The following is an 18,864-nucleotide window of genomic DNA, read 5'->3' as shown; positions in this document are numbered from 1 at the left end:
AGGGCAGCAAGCAGAGAATAAATTTAGAGCACAAAAGGCATGAGAGGGAAGAGGGTAAATCACCACAGATTCTACCCTGCTCCCCAGCACTTCCTCCCCAGGCTGCAGATGAAGTGTGAAGACATTCAACACCACTTAATGTGACACCAAGTGTGCCACTGCAAACAGGACATTCACCACCCACAGCACTCACATTCCTCATGGTATTGGAGGTATTTCCCACACTAAGTGAAGGCAGACCACAAATACCACGCTGAAGGACCAGGCTGTGGCCTGGTAAACTGCCCTTCTCCTTTCTTTTCAACTCAATGAAAAACCTGACCACAAAATTTCAAGACAGGAAAAGAAAATCGCTATTTTTGGCATCATCTGATGCCAGACGAGCTGCAGGCTGTTTGTTAAGGATTCTCACTTTATTCTTGAGCTGAGGAGAATTTAGGGACAGGAAATGAAAGCAGGAGCTTCCCAATCTGCAGGAACATCTGTGGTAGGTGCTCTGCTCTCCCCATTCCACCACCCATATCCAGCTGGGCTAGACAGGCTCATGGAAGCCTGGCAACGTGGCTGTGTCCAACCTGGTATTTTTATTTAATCCTCAATTACATCTCCTTGCCCCTGACCCCTGGACAGTCCTGTCTGATGTTCTCACCTGGGCACAAAAACCTCGTTGTGGAGATAATTCTCGAAGGTCTTGCGGAAAGCAGACTCCTCCAGCTCCTTCTGGATCTGGGAGTCTGTTTTAGGACAGGAGCAACATTCCCCACTGACATCCTCAGCTTCACTCTGATTATACTTCTGGGGGTCTTCAGATTCAAAAGGAGGAGACCACGTCCTTGAGGGCAGCTTTAATCCTGGGGACAAAACAGTTTTAGTGTCACTTGTGCCTGTCTTGGCAGAGGATGCTTATCCTACAAAAAGATCCCAAACCAGTGTACACAGGATTCATGGCACATTTGGGCAGCTCATATTTCACATCCAGGGCTGAGCAGTTCCCTCTTTTCTGACAGGCCTTTAATTCAAAAATGCTATTTTTGAAATGGAGCTTGGATGCTGCCTTATCCCAGTTCAGGTAACACAGAGCAGTAGATGAGATTTTGGAAGTCCTCAGTGAAATTCTGTGGTCTCAAGGAATTCCAAACCAGGCACCAGCTGCCTTCAAAAATTAACATGGCCCTGAGCTCCAGCACCACCCAAATTTTTAACTTTACTATCTCCATTGCTGCTATTAAATTTATAATTCAGTTTAAAAGGAGTGAGGGCAGAAGGGAAATTCCCCAAAGGAAAAAACACGTGATTACTTTGTAAAGAATGTTTTTAGACCTTTTGCACATACCTTGGCAGCAGCACCTAACGTAACAGAACAGGGAGGGACAGAGCTGATTCCAGAAAGTCCTGAATCCAGGAGGATTGGGCCCCCAGAGCCCCCCCAAGGCAAAAACCACAGAGCATCCCCAAGACAAAAACCCCAGAGCACCCCCAAGGCAAAACTCCAGTTCTGGGAGAGACTGAGGGAAAGGCCTGGAGGGAGAAGCACCCACTCACCTTTCAGGCAGTAATCGAGCTCATAGAGCTCACTGTCCTCTGCCTGCTGCTGCCAGTACACCAGGTAGTGTGTGATGTTCCCGTTGGGCTCCGAGGGCGGCTTCCACTTGAGGATGATTTGGGATGAGGAGTTGGAGACAGAGATGGGATCTAACGGGACCGACGGAACTGTGGGGTGGGGGAGAGACAGAGGTCACTGCACTGCCTCAGAGCCTGGCAAAGCAGGCACCAGCACAGGCAAATTTCCATTTCTATGGCAATCAAGCATTCCCTGGCACCCAGCAGGCTGGGCTGGACCATCCTGGAGGTCTCTTCCAGCCTTATCTCAACAAGGCCACACAAACTAGACAGAAGGGGTGCCCATTGGCACCATCAGGAATCACACCTCTGGTTTAGGAATTCCCTCCTGCCAAAGGAGGGCAGTGGGAAGTTTCCTGGATAATTCCTCCCTACCAAAGCAGGGCAGTGGGAAGTTTCCTGGATAACCCCCAGGCAGACTTATTCAGGCCTGGTTTTAGCCCAGGAGGGTGCTGCACTGACCCGTGGCGTTGGTCTGCACGTAGATGATCTCGCTCTTGGCGCCGTACGTGCGCCGCTCGTCCGAGAAGGTGACCAGGGTTTTCACAAACACTGCATACTGTGTCCAGGGCTTCAGGCCCCTCAGGAGCCACCCTGGCTGGGCCTGGGCTTTGGGCTCGTTGGAGCGTGGTGGGGGATCAACATCCACAACTGTCCAGCTGTTGGAGCCACAGGCATCCTGGCCATCGAACTCCGTCACGTTCTGGTAGGGACTTGAGGAAAGAGAAGGCTCCAATTAACAGAATCCTCAATCAGGCTCTTAAAAACATTTCTAAAGACACACTGGAAGTTATCACCTTTCAGAGAAAGTAAAATTATCTCATGGTAGTTATTCTGAAAGGGAGGCATTGGGAGCTTTGTTACCTGGGTCTCCAACAGCATCACAGAGCAGGATCTGTGCCACACATGACCCCAACAACAAAATCCAGACTGATTACTGTCAGCTTTATGAAAATCAGCTTGGTTACCTTGATTCTAAAAGAATCTTTCCCACATCAAAGGGGATAAAACCCTCAGTATTCCACAGAGATAGTGGGGAGATGAGAAACTCCATGATTCAAGTATGTGTGTCTAGAACAGCAGGAATAACTAAAGTTTGGATTGTTCTTAAATGAGGAATTGTGACTGTGCACAAGTCAGGGATCTTAATGAACACTGCTATTGAAGGGTATCACTGGAAACTTTAGTGTGGGAGCCTCAAAATCAGAGACTAAACAGCTTTGCCTACAGCAAAAACATCCAGCAGGTTTAACATCCACCTCTGAATGCCAGCTGCTGCTGGTGGCAGCCCAGCAAGGCCACTGCTGTGTGACCTGAGGGGATCACTTACGCCTCCTTGTAGAACAGCATAAACCCCAGGAGGTCACGGAAATCAGGGGGCCAGTAGGGCTCCCACTTCAGCAGGATCTTGTCATGAGAAGTCCTAATGGAAGAAAATTTCAGCAGTTCGTTTTCACCTGTAACAAGGGAGAAGTGACAGTAGTTTTATTGATGCTGAAAAATTAAGCATCAAACAAAATTAAAATCTTGTTTTTAATTTTCTTAGAAGTTTAAGATAAATGTGAGGATGTTGGCACTGAGAAGAGCTGCCCAGTAAAACCTTATCTCACTTGGCAGCCATTCCTACCTCAAATCAGTGGCTGGTATCGATGCCCTCCTAAGGTTAAATTTTTCTATAATTCCATGAAAATGACTCTGTAGAAGAGCTGAACTAAATTCTAAAAAGTGAGAAACCTAAAGGCAACACATTTCACAACTGATGATGATCTGCACAGCTGACCCAGCAATATGGTTTGCACAGAAGGCAAGAGGCCACGGAAACGAATCAGAAGAATTTCCAGCCCTGCCCAGGACTAGTGGGGTCCCTCTGCGAACAGGAGGGTGTTTTCAGGAGGATGGAGCTCAAGGGACATGGTACTACATGCTTTTGCCCCCAGCCCAAGTGGCTCTGACTGAATTTGTTATTCCTGCAGTAGCTGCAACAGGAGGAAGAACATTTATTTCACTGGCACCACATCCAGAACAAACAGGGGTGCTTTTTTTTCCCCCTTTATATTTTTTCTTTTTCAGTAAACAGGATGCTGCCAATGTGAAAGCTGAGCTTGAAATGTAAAAGCAAACAAAAAGCCAAACAACCTGGCAAGCTGTGGTTTGAGGTGGGGGTGGCACAGACACCAGCTCAGCAGGGTGAGGGTAAAGAGAAATGCAACTGTCTCCTCCAGCTGCCTTCACACCAAACACCAGCCCAGGAGCCACAGGCAGAGCTGGATCTACCCAAATTCAGGTTCATCCCCAATGTGGGAAGAGTTTTTCAGTGTCCCACGGGAGGAGATGAACTTTAGAGACAGCTGATTCCTTGTGCTCCTTCGCTCTGGCCAGGCTGGAGCTGTGGTGCCCCAGAGGCTCCGTGTGTGTTTTTCACTGTCCCTGCCAGGTTTCAGGTCACAGCCATTGCATTCCCCTCTCCCACTGTGCTGGCCTGGCTGCCTGTGTTGATATGTGGGAAACCAGACCAGGAAACTGAGTCAACTGAAAGATGTTCACTTTTTAGGTCTGTTCACAAACAGCTACATCAACGAGGGGCAACGAGGACAGGACCAGAGATCACAAAATCCTGGAATGTTTTGGGTGGGAAGGGACCTTGGGCAGTGCTGTCCCAAAAGCAGAGTTCCCAAGCTACCCTGCAGATTGTGAGCCAGGACCTGAAATCCCAGTTCAGTCAATGCTGGGCTTTTTTGGTGGCAATACCTGCCCAAGCATCTCCCAGCTGCTGGAATACCTGCATGGATGGGTCACTGCCTCTGTCCCCATGTCCTGCACAGAATATCCTGAGCTGCAAGGGGCCCATGACCACCTGCACGTGCTCCTGTTCCTGTGTGCAGGTGAATCTCTGTGGGGCTGAGCAGTGAATCAGAGCAGAGAGACACCACCAGCTCAGAACAAAGCTGGGTTTTTCCTACCCCTGATTACTTCCACAACCTGGTTCAGCACAGAGCCCTGGTACAAACAGGGAAAAGGGGTTGCTGGTGCCACTGAAAGGGAACAAACAGCAGGACTGGGAGTGCAGAAGGACTGCATTTCTTGCAGTATTGCTGCCAAAATAAGTGTCTGCAGAACCCCACCCTCAGCAGCACAACTTCAAAGCCCACCCTGTGCTGTTTGCTAACACAGGAGCTGCTGATCATTGCTCCTGAAGAAAGCTGTTGGGTGAAAAACCTCAGAGAGGCATTGCAAAAATTGTTGGAAAATTTTTCTCTGCCTGTTGTCATGGCAATTGCCTCACATGGCCATAGGGATGGGTGGAAATCCTGTTTCTTCCGTGTTTATTCCATGTTGCCTCATGACATGGGAAAAGCAGATTATGACTATTAATCAGGTACTCAGCAGTAACACAAAGTCTCAGCCTGGGCCGAGGTTACACTGTGCCAAACTCTTCAAAAAGACACAATAAATACACTCCCAGCCCCAAAAACCTCCCAGGGTTTTGTGGGACCAAGCGTGCCAGAGGGAGATCCTGTGGGGACTTTTACTCGTGGCACAGTGACAGTGAATGCACAGGCAAGAGGCACACCTGCTGCTTTACCAAAGGGATGAAAAGGGATGAAAAGGCCACAGAAAAACATCATGGGCTGGGCTGGGAGAAAGAGGAGCATGAGGAGAGCAAGGCAGAGGGAAAGGGAAGCAAGGCTGTGTTCTGAGACTCTTACACGAGGCCTGATCCCCGTTGGTCTTCAGGGCTATGTCATTCCTCTCCTGACGCCCCTTAGTCCCAGAGATCTCTTCCATCTTGTGGATTTCTGACAAGCACAGCTTGGGGTTGTAATGGAAGAAGAGTTTGCCCCGTGCAATAGTGAGGTTGTGTTTGCTCCAGTCCCAGAGCTGGCGAAGATTCTGGTTGTCCAAGGCATAAAAGGAATAATTCCTGAAAACAGGAGAATGAAAACATGGGTTGGGAGGGGATGCATGGAAAACTCTTTTTGCACTAACCCAGATACCAAGAAAAATGAATGTAAATTGTCTGCCCGGGGAGGGCACAAGCCACGGGCAGAGGAACATTTAAAAATAACTTGGGAATTGTTTCCCAATACAAATCACCCTGATAGAACTGGCACCTCTTGTACTTCAAAGCATTCAAATAAAGCATCTTTTGAGGGAACTCACCCAGCTTCGAGTGTCTCTCCTCTGATCAGATGGAGTTTCCGAAAAAAGGAAAGAGAAACCAAGGCGTAGGAGCGGCGGATTTTGAGGTAACCTGAGATTTCTTCTATCAAGCCAAGGTTTGCTTCCAGCTCAGCTGCTATGTTATCTACAGAGAGAAAAACATTGGGAAGTTTTCTGATATCACAGAGATAAACACCCACATATTACATGAATATTAAACCATTAACATTAATATTAAACAATTAACATTAATATGAAACAACTAAAGCCCAAACATTAATATTTAATTATATTAATTATTGTATTTGCTGAGACCCTCGTGGCAGGGAGGAATGATGAATCTGACTGCATGTTCTCAGAAGGCTAATTTATTATTTTATGATACTATATTATATTAAAGAATACTATACTATACTAAAGAATACAGAATAGATACCTACAGAATGCTAAAAAGATAATACTGAAAAACTCGTGACTCTCTCCAGAGTCCTGACACAGGCTGGCACTGATTGGCAAAAGAGTAAAAATAACTTACAGCATAAACCAATGAAACAATCACCTGTGGGTAAACAATCCCCAACCACATTCTACATGAGCAAAACACAGGAGAAGCAAATGAGGTAAGAATTGTTTTCCTTTTTCTGAGGCTTCTCAGCTTCCCAGGAGAAAAATCCCAGGTAAAGGGATTTTTCCAGAGAATGTGAATCGACAATTAATAAACATTAATATTTAATTTCTTTATGTTAATTCAGGAGAACTAGCATAAAAAAAATCAAATGAAGGCCTTTGCTTTGTGCTGGTTTCTCTGGGTCCCCCTGAGGGTGGTCAGAGCCAGGGGGGTGGGTGTCCCTGGCTGCCAGCCCCTGCTGCCCACTGCCCAGGAGAACTGGCATAAACCAATTAACAAAAACTGGTTAATTCAGGAGAACTCGCATAAACCAATTAACGAAAAACACCAAATGAAGGCCTTTGCTTTGTGCTGGTTTCTCTGGGTCCCTCTGAGGGTGGTCAGAGCCAGGGGGGTGGGTGTCCCTGGCTGCCAGCCCCTGCTGCCCCCTGCCCAGGAGAACTTGCATAAACCAATTAACAAAAAAACACCAAATGAAGGCCTTTGCTTTGTGCTGGTTTCTCTGGGTGCCCCTGAGGGCGGTCAGAGGCAGGGGCTGGGTGTCCCTGGCTGCCCACTCACTTCCCCCGCGGATGTTGATGACCAGGCTGCCGTTGAGCACCGTGCAGCCCCGCAGCTCCTGCGCCGACGTCACCGAGTCGATGGTCTTCTCCTTGCCAAAGTCACACACCTTGGGGCAGGGCCCAGCGCAGGGCGTGCAGTGCAGGCTGCAAAACAGCACAGGAGGGGAGCAAGGTCAGGCAGGATGGCCCCAGCAGTGCCCAAAAGCTGAGGGATCAAGCTGAAGTGATGATATGTCATCTGGTTTGCTTTTTAGGAACTTCAAAGAGAGGCACAGAATCATGGAATTGGAATGGATCTTAAAGCTCATCCAATTCCAACCCCTTTCCACATTTTGCACTGGAAAAGGTTGCTCCAAGCCCCATCCAACCTGGCCTTGAAAATAACTGCTGATAAATTTAAATGGTCTTAAATTGTCACTTCCACACTTCAAACCATCATTCCATCCCTTCCTACAAAACAAAATGAAGTGACCTGAATTATTGTGAAGAGGAAATTGGCCATCAAGCAGCCCAGTGCTCCCCATCCCAGGGCTTTCAAGATAACAAATCCCAGCCCAATATTCATCTCAAAATCATTAACCAAATGTGTAATTGATGAGTGGAGAGCTGGCCCTGCATCTGTGAATCCTCTGATTGAGGACTGCACACAATGTTGCTTTAAAAAAAGGCAAGAATGTGCTTTGTGCTCTGGGGAAATACTGCTTAAATAGCACGAGCTGATGGCTTGCCCTGGTCACACCACCACAAGAATGTGTTCCCAAGTAGTTCAGAGAAAGAAATGCTCTAGGAAAAGCAGGGAGCAGAGCTGTGAGGTCCCACTGGCAGCAGCCTGGAACAGCACAGGGGAGGCCACAGGGCTGTTGCACAAGCAGCACAGCTACTTTGGGGGCTGCTTGTTGGTTCTTTGGAAAAGCAAAACAGGAAATGGCAGAAGAAGTCCTGTTAAGAGTGAATTCCCTGAAATTACTATGGCAGGAGCAAATACATGCAAGCACAAAGTGACCAATATTCATAGGAAATCTGACTCACCACAATATAGAATGGTAATGCAGGACAAACAACCAAGTTTTCAGTGATAAACAGCTCAGCACCATAAATTATTTAATTCCTTTGTCAAAACCCCCTGGGAATAGACAGAATAGCTGTTCCCTGCTTTGATTCGTGCTACACTTGTTTGTTACATTGTGCGTTTATGTCTGGCACAGCTTGAACCTGCTCAATGAAAGTAATTACAGGGATGGGGGACAGATATTCTGAGAACGAGCACTCCGAGGACGCTGTGCTCTCTTCATTAGCCACGGCCTCTCCCTGCTGTGCTTTTCCAGCCTGGTTCCCTGGCCTGAGGCTGCTCCAGAGGGGAGGGAAGCAGGGCTGCTAAAGCCTCTCCACTGCCCACGCCATTCCAGCTTGTGGATGCTCTTCCTCGTCCTCTCTCCATCTCCCTTTCCCACTTTTTCCAAACTTGACAGGAAGCAAGGGAAGAATAAACTACCAGCCCATGGCAGGGGGAGCTTTTAATGGCTTGAATTAGCAAGGTATTAGTTTGTAAATCATATTAAAGCAGACCAGGTGATTGCTCCAACACCGGAAACTCCTCCTGTGTGGATGCCATGGCACAGAGAGAGAAACAGCAAGCGTTTCTCACAGCGGCTTGAGAGAATTTTTAGGGAGTTGTAAGGATGTGATAACTTGTTAAGAATAAACAATCTGCAGGTGGTGTTTTTCTACTTCGTCTGTCTGTTCTTCTCAAGGATGGTGCATGGGGAAGATGTTTTTGTTAGCTAGCCAATCAAATAGAATGTATTGCAGCACTCTATATAAACCGCGTGCCTCTCTTGAACAAGAGGACTGTAGGAAGGATTGCTCTTCCTACAACCCTGCCTCTCACCTGTTCCTGTGTTATCTTTGGCGCAAGCCTCCTGGTCTTGACACAGCACCCAAACCCCACACCCAAGGAGGAACAAAGCCCATTTTCACCCCGGCAGCCCAGGTGGGTACTCACTTGCTGGCGTTCATGATGTACCCCGAGGGGCACTCGTGCACGCACTCGTTGTTGTGGATGACATGGCAGCCCGACTCGCGCGCGCTCTTGCACTTGTTGTGCAGCTCCTGGCAGAAGGCGAAGGTGACGCAGCGCCAGCCCTCGAAGCGGTAGTGCCCGGGGGGACAGCTCTCCACACACCTCCCGTCCAGGTAGAAGTTGCGGCAGGCCACGCACCTGCCGGGGTCGTTGGGCTCCGTGCAGTCGCCCAGGCACTCGCTGTGGCAGCACTGCCCGTCCGCCGTGCAGCCCTGCGACTTGCAGGCAGGGGGGCACACTGGGGAGACACAGGGGAGAGTCACACAGAGCCTGCCCGCGTGTGGCCCCGGGGGTGACAGAGGTGGCACCTGCTCCGAATTGTCCTGGCAGCTTCCTGCGCCAAGGGGCAGCCGTGGAGGGGCTGCCTCATCTCCACTTGGGAGAGAAAATTCTGCCTCATTTCCACCATGCAGTGCAAATTCTGCCTCATCTCCACTTGGTAGAGCAAATTCTGCCTCATGTCCTCCAGCTTTCAGTGTAAATTCTGCTTCATCTCCACTTGGTAGAGAAAATTCTGCCTCATCTCCACTTGGTAGAGCAAATTCTGCCTCATCTCCCCGTTTCAGAGCAAATTCTGCCTCATCTCCACTTGGTAGAGAAAATTCTGCCTCATCTCCTCCACCTTTCAGTGTAAATTCTGCCTCATCTCCTCCAGCTTTCTGTGTAAATCCTGCCTCATCTCCACTTGGTAGAGAAAATTCTGCCTCATGTCCTCCACCTTTCAGTGCAAATTCTGCCTCATCTCCACTTGGTAGAGAAAATTCTGCCTCATCTCCTCCACCTTTCAGTGCAAATTCTGCCCCTTCTCCACTTGGTAGAGAAAATTCTGCCTCATCTCCTCCAGCTTTCTGTGTAAATTATGCCTTAAATCCTCCACCTACCAGTGCAAATTCTGCCTCATCTCCACTTGGTAGAGCAAATTCTGCCTCATCTCCTCCAGCTTTCTGTGTAAATCCTGCCTCATCTCCACTTGGTAGAGAAAATTCTGCCTCATGTCCTCCACCTTTCAGTGCAAATTCTGCCTCATCTCCACTTGGTAGAGAAAATTCTGCCTCATCTCCTCCACCTTTCAGTGCAAATTCTGCCCCTTCTCCACTTGGTAGAGAAAATTCTGCCTCATCTCCTCCAGCTTTCAGTGCAAATTCTGCCTCATCTCCACTTGGTAGAGAAAATTCTGCCTCATCTCCACTTGGTAGAGCAAATTCTGCCTCATCTCCTCCAGCTTTCAGCGCAAATTTTGCCTCATCTCCACTTGGTAGAGCAAATTCTGCTTCATCTCCTCCACCTTTCAGTGTAAATTCTGCCTCATCTCCAGCTTTCAGTGCAAATTCTGCCTCAAATCCTCCACCTTTCAGTGTTAAATTCTGCCTCATCTCCACCAGCTTTCTGTGTAAATTATGCCTTAAATCCTCCACCTACCAGTGCAAATTCTGCCTCATCTCCACTTGGTAGAGCAAATTCTGCCTCATCTCCTCCAGCTTTCGGTGCAAATTGTGCCTCATCTCCAGCTTTCAGTGCAAATTCTGCCCCATCTCCTCCAGCTTTCAGTGCAAATTCTGCCTCATCTCCCCCTTTCACTTGTCAGTGCAAAATCTGCCTCATCTCCAGCTTTCTGTGCTAATTCTGCCTCATCTCCACTTTGCAAAATCTGCCCCATCTCCACTTGTCAGTGTAAATTCTGCCTCATTTTCACCATGCAGTGCAAATTCTGCCTCATCTCCTCCAGCTTTCAGTGCAAATTCTGCCTCATCTCCAGCTTTCAGTGCAAATTCTGCCTCATCTCCACCTTTCTGTGAAAGTTCTGCCTCATTTCCAGTTTTCAGTGCAAATTCCACATTTTAAGAACGTTTTTGAGGAGTCTTACCATTCATCCTCACAACTCATCAATGCTCATCTTCAAAAGAAGAAAACTGAGTTTTCCTGCTCCCTCAGCCCAGCACTACGAGGCTCCAGGAGAGCCTTGGTGGCTCTGGTGTCATTTCTGAAGCTCAGGAGTGATGAGATTCCACACCATGAGCTTTCCCAGCCTGGCACAGCCAGTTTCAGCCAGAAAATTCTCGTTCCTCAGTTTAAAAAAATGAAGTTTCCCACAGCAGTACTGCAAATAACACGTGTCCAACAGCACTTTTACACAACCCTCCATCTTTACCAGGATTTGCTTCCCATCTGTCTATCACCCTGTCCCTGGTTTCCTGGAGGAAGCCCTGGCACCAACACGAGCTCTTCAGCGGCTCTCCCAACAAGTCCACAAAGAAGGGCACCCACAAGTGTTATTGCTTGAGGGTTTTATGGTTTTCTTTTTAATTACTCATCACTTAGCACCCCACAACAGCTTTAACAAGCAGTTTGGGCTGAGAACTCCAAACCAAGCAGAGCAAACACTGTGAGTAGCTCGGGGAGGAGCAGGAGGGCAGGATGAACAAACCCAGGGAAGCTCCAGGGGAAGGCCAGTCCTGCCCCTCAGCATCTCCACGCTCAGTGAGAGAGGTTCAGAGGAGGCTGAAATGATCAAACCCAACTCTGTAACCCAGAACACACCAAGAGCTCCATGTCAGGAAAGAGAACAGAGCTGAAATCAGCAACCCAAGAGCCAACACCAATGTCAAGCAGGGCTTCAGAACCAGGAAGAACAGCTTTAGATGGGGGACAGGGACCTGGATTTATCCTCACAGCCTTTAAGATGCAGCTGTGACTTGCCAAGATGTGGATCAAGATACCTCTTGTCCTCACCAAACCAGTGTTCTGTCTGAGGGAACACCTGAGCAGCTCCTGATGCCCTGCCTGAGCCCCCTTGGTGAAGGGAGACAGCAATAAATCCTGAATTAACACCACCTGCCTCAGCATTTCCCCAGCTTTCTGTCCAATACTCACTGTCCAGACATGAGGGGCTTTATTAATTAATTTATTATTTATTTTATCCTGACCCAGCGATGTCCAGAGGTGAAATATTATCTCTAAATTCTGGTTAAGGCACCTGAGCAGACCAGCAGTGGAATGTGGTCAAGTTTTATCCAGCCAAAGGAGCAGCATGTGGGAGCCACAGCACAACATGTTTGGATGATCCAACCCCCAGCTGTGTTAGGAAGAAAATCCCCCTCCGCCCCATGTTAGGAGATTGCAGAATTAAGTGTGCTAAAGCTGTTAATGCCATTCTTGGAATAAGCAGGACTAGATGAGGTAGTAAAGATGAGCAACCTCTGGTCTGCTCCAGCCTGATAAATCCCTTGAAGAAATATGAAATGGATAAAGCTGAAATTCTACCACAAGGACAATTTAATCTCAAATATCTTACTGCTTCTGTATTAGTCCTTCAGTGCAGGTGTTTTCTCTGTGCATTGCTCATCCATTACAAAAAGCACAGGAATTTGTTTCAAATTAATTTCTTTTCCAACTTTTTGCCCTTTTCTAGCAACAGGTCTTATTTTGTGAACCTGCCACAAGCAGTACTTGATTGAAATGCAATAGCCAAACAGCAACCTGCAGGTAACACCTTGCATTAGACTCAATATAAAATGGGAAGCTTGCTTTAAAAGCCAGGTTATACATGGATGTTTTAAATGGTTATACACAGATGAACACAGCCTAGCAACAGGTGTCCTGGCTGCAGTTTATTAGAAATATTTGCAACAGAAAATTCCAGAATTTAGTCCAAAGCACTATCAAACTTACTAATTCCAGCCTGGAATATCAAGGTTTGTGAGCAGGGGGAAAGCCTGGGCTGTTTCTCCCACGTCTGTCCTGAGACAGAGATGTCCTGCAAGGAATCCTGCTCTGGTTGGTTCCTCCCTGGAGCAGGGTCAGCTTGAAAAGCTGAAAGCACTGAAGCAGAAGCAGGAATGGTTTGTGGGAGCTGGAGGGCGAGTGCTGCCAGCACAATTCCCACTGTTCCTCACCAGTTTCCTCACAAAGGGAGTTTTCCCCTGCCTCTTTCATGCTCAAGAACTACAAAGTTTAAAGTATCCAAAAGACAGCATTTGTTTTCCAAGGAGCAGCCAGGTAATTGGGAAAAGCCAGCCCTAATGCAAAGCACCCGGTGACACATGGCACCTACTTAACATTCTGTCACACAATATTTTTATTTAATTTGTTATGGAAACTAATCTTCAAAGCCCTCTGCTTATTTACACATTTTGAACTCAGCTGCAAGTATTCACAGGGCAGAAACCGCCTAAAGTCCCCACTCCAAAGGTTTTCAGAAGATACAATTAAACTATTTTTAAACCGTTCTTAACGTTTCTCTTTTTCCTGTTCCGCCAGCTTTTGATGTCTCAAAGACAGCTCGAAGAAAGCAAAGCACCCAAGGCAACAGCTCTTTTTCCATTAAGCACTCAAGACCAGAAATTCAATCACCATTTTGTGCAAATCCTCATTACCCAAGATCCTGAACAGATGTCATGACATTATCAAAGTCTGCATGCTAGAGAGCACCTCAAGTTGTGTAAAAACCTCTCCAGAGTATCTTCACTGTGGTTTCTTACAACTGTTTCTCCAGGTTATGTCACTCAGATGGGCCAGAAATACAGGTTTTGTTTGGGTTTTTGCTGCCACGTTGTGCTTTCACTGCAGGCCAGCACTGAATAAGTTTGTGCACCTCATTGCCCTTCTCCACCGAGGTCTGCAGACCCCAATAGTTGCCATGGCAGACAGAGATTTGCTTTTTTGCACAAAGAAATTGGCTCCTCAGGGAACGGTCCTGGCCCCAGAGCTCCAGGAGCGTTTGGGCACCGCTCCCAGGGATGCTCAGGGTGGGATTTTTGGGGTGTTTGTACTCAAGGATCTTTGTGGGTCCCTCCCAACTCAGGATATTCTGTGGCTCTAAGGTGGCCTTTTGGGAGCTCTGGCATGTGGGGAGGCTCAGGGGAGGATCAGCCACAGCCCCCAGCCTCTGGTTAAGGGCTTTGGACAATCAGCACAGGGAAAAAAACAACTCACAGAAAGTCCAAAGGGAACTCCACAAACCCAAGCAAGGGCACAAAGGATCAGCTGTTCTGGGTAGGGGCAGAAGCCACCATGCTACACCACAAGAACTGCTGTGGGGCCATGGACCAGGACAAAGCTGCCCAGCACAGGCACAACACCTCCCCACCACATCTGGAGGAGCTGGGTGTTCAAAACCCCTGTCCCAAAGCTGACCAAGACCACAACACCTCCTCACCACATCTGGAGGAGCTGGGTGTTCAAACCCCCTGTCCCAAAGCTGACCAAGACCACAACACCTCCCCACCACATCTGGAGGAGCTGGGTGTTCAAAACCCCTGTCCCAAAGCTGACCAAGACCACAACACCTCCTCACCACATCTGGAGGAGCTGGGTGTTCAAAACCCCTGTCCCAAAGCTGACCAAGAACACAACACCTCTTCAGCACATCTGGAGGAGCTGGGTGTTCAAACCCCCTGTCCCAAAGCTGACCAAGACCACAACACCTCCTCACCACATCTGGAGGAGCTGGGTGTTCAAACCCCCTGTCCCAAAGCTGACCAAGACCACAACACCTCCTCAGCACATCTGGAGGAGCTGGGTGTTTAAAACCCTTGTCCCAAAGCTGCCCAGGAGCCTGACATGAACAAACCCGTGGAGAAACGCGGCGACACGAGGGGCTCCAACCTTCCAGGGGCAAATAAATATTTAACTCGCTGCTAGCGTGGCTCCCAAGACTGAGGGAACAATGCCTTTCCCAAACCTCTCTGATTAGAGATTCAAACAGACATTTCTTGGTGCTGCTGGGGCCCGGCTGGGGGGGACAGGCGGCCGTGGAGTCAGCGCAAAGGAATTTCCACCTCCGATCGCTCCGTGTTTCACCACTTCCCCGTGCTCCAGGTGGAAACAACACTCACCAGACTGTAAACACATTCCCGAGCCAGCACAGGTAACCAGGTATTTAACAGGCAAGTCAATTAAGCGTTAAGCTGTTAAAAACTGTAGTGTTTGGTCTTTTTTCTTGTTTTCTGTTAATAAAGTGGTGAATTGTCCAAAAAAGAGGGGGGAAACACCATTCAGGGTAAGTTTTGCTGCTCCTTTGGGATTCTCTGCCACTGGGTGGGTTTTAACAGCAACATCCTGGGTGAGCTGAACTGGGTGTTCACACAGGTTTGGGTTGGGTAAGAGGAACATGGTTCTTTAAGGACAAATTCTGAACCACACACACGAACATCAAGATGCTGCACGTGTGCCGTCCAGGCACCACATGGGTTTGGGACTGATTTGTTGTGAATACAGGTGATTTTTTTAGAGTGGAGTAACAAGCCCTGCGTGTGTGGATGGGGGTCAGTGGAGGCAACCTAGGCCACCATGGGTGTCTAGTGTCCAGCGGCCAAGCTGGCCAAACCCTCCTCGCACCAGCAGCTCCTCTCCCCTGCCTTACACAAACCCTATTTTGATTACAGACAAGGCAATTAGGAGGCTCCAGATCCAACGGAGTCCAGGACACAAAACAACTGCGGCAGGAGAACCGCCCTCAACCTCAGCCAATGCATTTGCTGCCTGCGCAGGGGAGGCATCCAAGCCAACCGCCCGCTATCTGCACAAGGCAAACAGCCTTAACCCTGCCAGCTCCCCGCCAGCCCTGGCCTCCCACCACCACCCAAAACATCACCAGCCCCATGCAATTTAATGCCATTTCATGCGGCTGAAGGGCTGCCCTGGCTGTTGTGGTGTTTAATTGGCGCGGGGTGTTTATAAGCTGGAGGGAGCCGGCAAGAAGGCGGCGTTGCCACGGTTGAAAATGGCTTTTTTTGGCTGAAAACGGCTTTTTTTTGGCTGAAAATGGCTTGTTTTGGCCGTGCCACGGCTGCCCTGGTGCCAGGACTGGGTTGGTGTCGTGTTAGATGACGGGCACACGCACAGAACCCAAGGCAGAGCCCCACAGAAACAGGATCACAGTGCCCTGCACGCCCCTGTGGCTTTTCTTCCCCTCTTACTGTAAATGGCTGCGAGATGTGACATATAAATTTATCCCCACACACACAGAGTCCTGCTTGAGTTACGGCTGCAGAGGGAACTGTAATTTCATTTCCTAACGGTACAGTCCCGGCAATGACCTCCGCAGCAATGGGTTCTTGTGGTTCTAAACAAAAACAAAACCAACAAGGAAAGGAAAAAAAAAATAAAAAGGAAACCCAAGGACTAATCACCCCCGGCAGTAACTCCTCAGTGTGTTGCAAGCATGTGATCTTAATTTAGTACTACAGAGCCTGGGCTTGCTTCCTGCTGCAAGTGCAGAGCAGCATCGCTGCTATGGAAATCCATATGTGTCTTACTCCTATAAAATCATGTATGAAATCCTGTTGTGCTTACACAGTAATTTTTACTCGATGGCTTTTGTTCTTTCACTCATTCTCTTCCAGTCAAGAAGACCTCTAATTCAGGCAGTTGTTAAGTGCCATTTGTCCTATAAATGTCATTTTTATCCCTAAACCTATTTTTGATTTTTTTCACTCATGATCATCTACTTTCTTGTGAGCATTTATTTGATCTGAACACATCAAGACAACACTGAATCCCAGTGCATTAATGTATCATAAGGCTGAAAACATCTCTTAAATTAAGCAAAACTGTCTGGTGAAGACTAAGTGAAAAATAATTCTAAAACTCACAGCAGATTGCTGCAAGCAAACCAGTGTATTGCAAACTCCACTGCATTGTGGCTCATTCCTTCAATTATTTCTTCATGTCACAGAGGCCAAAGAGGCAGAAACCTAAACCCCAAACCCCACCAGCAACAGAAACGTGCCTGGGAGGGACAGGGCTGGAGAGCTCCAGTGGACTGTAAAAAGCACAAGGACTTTTGATCGCCTTGGTGACAAACAACAGCAGCTCCCCCAGCCCTTCCTGAGCCTACAAAATAAATGGAGTAACTAGAAGAACACAAAAAATAGGAAGCTAACACGGTGATACCAAAATCCTGCCGGCAACGCCCGGCGCTGGCCACAGTGGTCAAGCAAAATTCAGGAAATAATCACGAGATGCTCAAGCAAATTTGATGTCACTTCTTCCCAGAGCTCAGCTGCTCTAACAACACTCATCCCTCCCTTTTCCCCAAAGACAACCAAGGAACAACCCTTCCAAGGGCTGTAACCCACAACAAAGGGCTGCAGTTCTCAGCACCAGCTCGGGAAGGAGCAAGTGCCAAATAAATCCCAGATTTTACAATCAGCACTAAAATAAAGTGTTATTTATAAAATAAGATATTACAGTACATAATGCCGTGACCCCTCTGAACTGCGAGCTGGGAACGTTAGGAGGTCTGTATTTACACAGGAACAGATAAAATTAACTGCAGGTGCCTCCCTTCCCATGGACAGTGACTTCCAAAAACAACACACTTACTACAACGTCAAGGAAACTCTTCCCATTGACATTTCTCAGGACAACATTACACCTCTTATCTCATCTATCAGTAAGGACAAGGGAAAAAAAACTCTTTCTCCTCCCAAACCTTCCACAAATTACGTGCTCAACCGGAGCTACACGGAATGTCTCAGATATTCCAACCCGGGGCTCGGCCGCTTCCCGCCAGGAACAGATGAAACCCACGGGGATGCTGGAGCTGTGAGGACCAGCAAATGTGGGTTTAGACAAGATAAAGGAGTTTGGAGCCGTGTGCCACCTTGTCCTGCCGTGATAGTGGAAGAAGTTGTTGAATGGAGATACAGGAAAGGTTGAGCTCAGTTGTTTACAGAGGAAAGGGGCAGATAACAGCAGATCTCTCCAGAAGCAGCCTCCTCTGTGCCAACCTTCTGCTGTTTAAGCTGAGGAGTAATTCATTATCTTCTGCACTACACCTGCTGGTGGGGCATTTCTCTGGAAACACATATTTGCTCCTATGTGAATTATGACAAGCAATATGGGAAACGTGGTAAGAGGAGGTCGCACACACATATAGACACACATTTTGCTTATATAACATATAAAATATATAAAATATATGTACGTTATCTAATGGGGTGAAGCCTGGAGGAGTCATTAACCTCAATGGACCCACGATGCATTTGGTCACTCCTTCTTCATCTTCTCAGGAAGTGACAACCTTTGCAAATGAGACAAGACACAGCCCAGGTGTGCCAAGTCCTGTGCAAATTCAGATTTCATGGATGGAGATTGACAGCCCAATATCATCTTTTATTTTTGGGGACAGGACTTCTTGGGCTACAAACCTCAGCTATGGAAGGCCCTCATCTTCTTCCACTGAACCCTCAGGACAGGCTCCTACTTTCATTGGTTTTTTAGACCTTTCTGTTTCTCCCCTTGAAGGTTTCCACTCCTGCCCTCCTCTGTCACCCCAACTATTTACACAGAAAAATGTATGTTTCCCACCCAAGTATCCCTAATATTGCCCAGACAGAACAAAGATCAAATAAACATTTTCCTTTTGTGCATTTCAAGCAGTGGTGTTCACACCACAGCTGCAAACCCCCTCGTGACCTGGACTTACAGAGCAAAGCACCTCACACTGAAAAAAAATGAATTAATAAAGAAATTAAAACGCAGGACCAGGTCTGTTTTCATTCTCCTAGCACCTTTCAATTGAGCTGATTGCCCATGCAGGTACAAACAACTTGCAGAAATCAAGAAAAGCCGTTTGCTATTGAGACCAAACTACCAAAACACAGAGCTCGATTTGAAAACACAGCAGCAACTGTTAAAGGAGGGACAAGTGTCACAAAGTGCACACCAGGATAGCGACCAGAAGCTGTAAATACTTTACCCAGTGTCTACAACAGTGCTGTTGTGCCATTCTCTGGCAAGCAGGTCAAGCCTGCTCCTTGTACTTTGTGTTCAAAATTACATGGGAGCTTAGTGTAAGGGATCAGAAA

The 18,864-nt window shown here is 47.8% G+C and overlaps 1 protein-coding gene across 1 annotated transcript in view; it reads right to left on the bottom strand.

Moving 5' to 3' along the window:
* The window catches only part of INSR (insulin receptor), a 59,790-nt gene that overhangs the window by 17,594 nt on the left and 23,332 nt on the right, over positions 1-18,864 (bottom strand). Inside the window, exons 3-10 of the mRNA XM_064396762.1 lie at positions 8,975-9,290; positions 6,971-7,116; positions 5,782-5,926; positions 5,328-5,542; positions 2,951-3,077; positions 2,083-2,333; positions 1,543-1,710; positions 650-851 (exon numbers count right to left, since the gene is read on the bottom strand). Of these exons, the coding sequence (XP_064252832.1) occupies positions 650-851; positions 1,543-1,710; positions 2,083-2,333; positions 2,951-3,077; positions 5,328-5,542; positions 5,782-5,926; positions 6,971-7,116; positions 8,975-9,290 (1,570 nt within the window). The remainder of the gene's footprint in view (positions 1-649; positions 852-1,542; positions 1,711-2,082; positions 2,334-2,950; positions 3,078-5,327; positions 5,543-5,781; positions 5,927-6,970; positions 7,117-8,974; positions 9,291-18,864) is intronic.

The sequence above is a fragment of the Passer domesticus genome, chromosome 21 (assembly GCF_036417665.1).
Source record: "Passer domesticus isolate bPasDom1 chromosome 21, bPasDom1.hap1, whole genome shotgun sequence".
NCBI classification, from domain to species: Eukaryota; Metazoa; Chordata; class Aves; order Passeriformes; family Passeridae; genus Passer; species Passer domesticus.
Note: the sequence above shows the minus strand (reverse complement) of the source record. Positions and strands in the feature narration are given on the sequence as shown.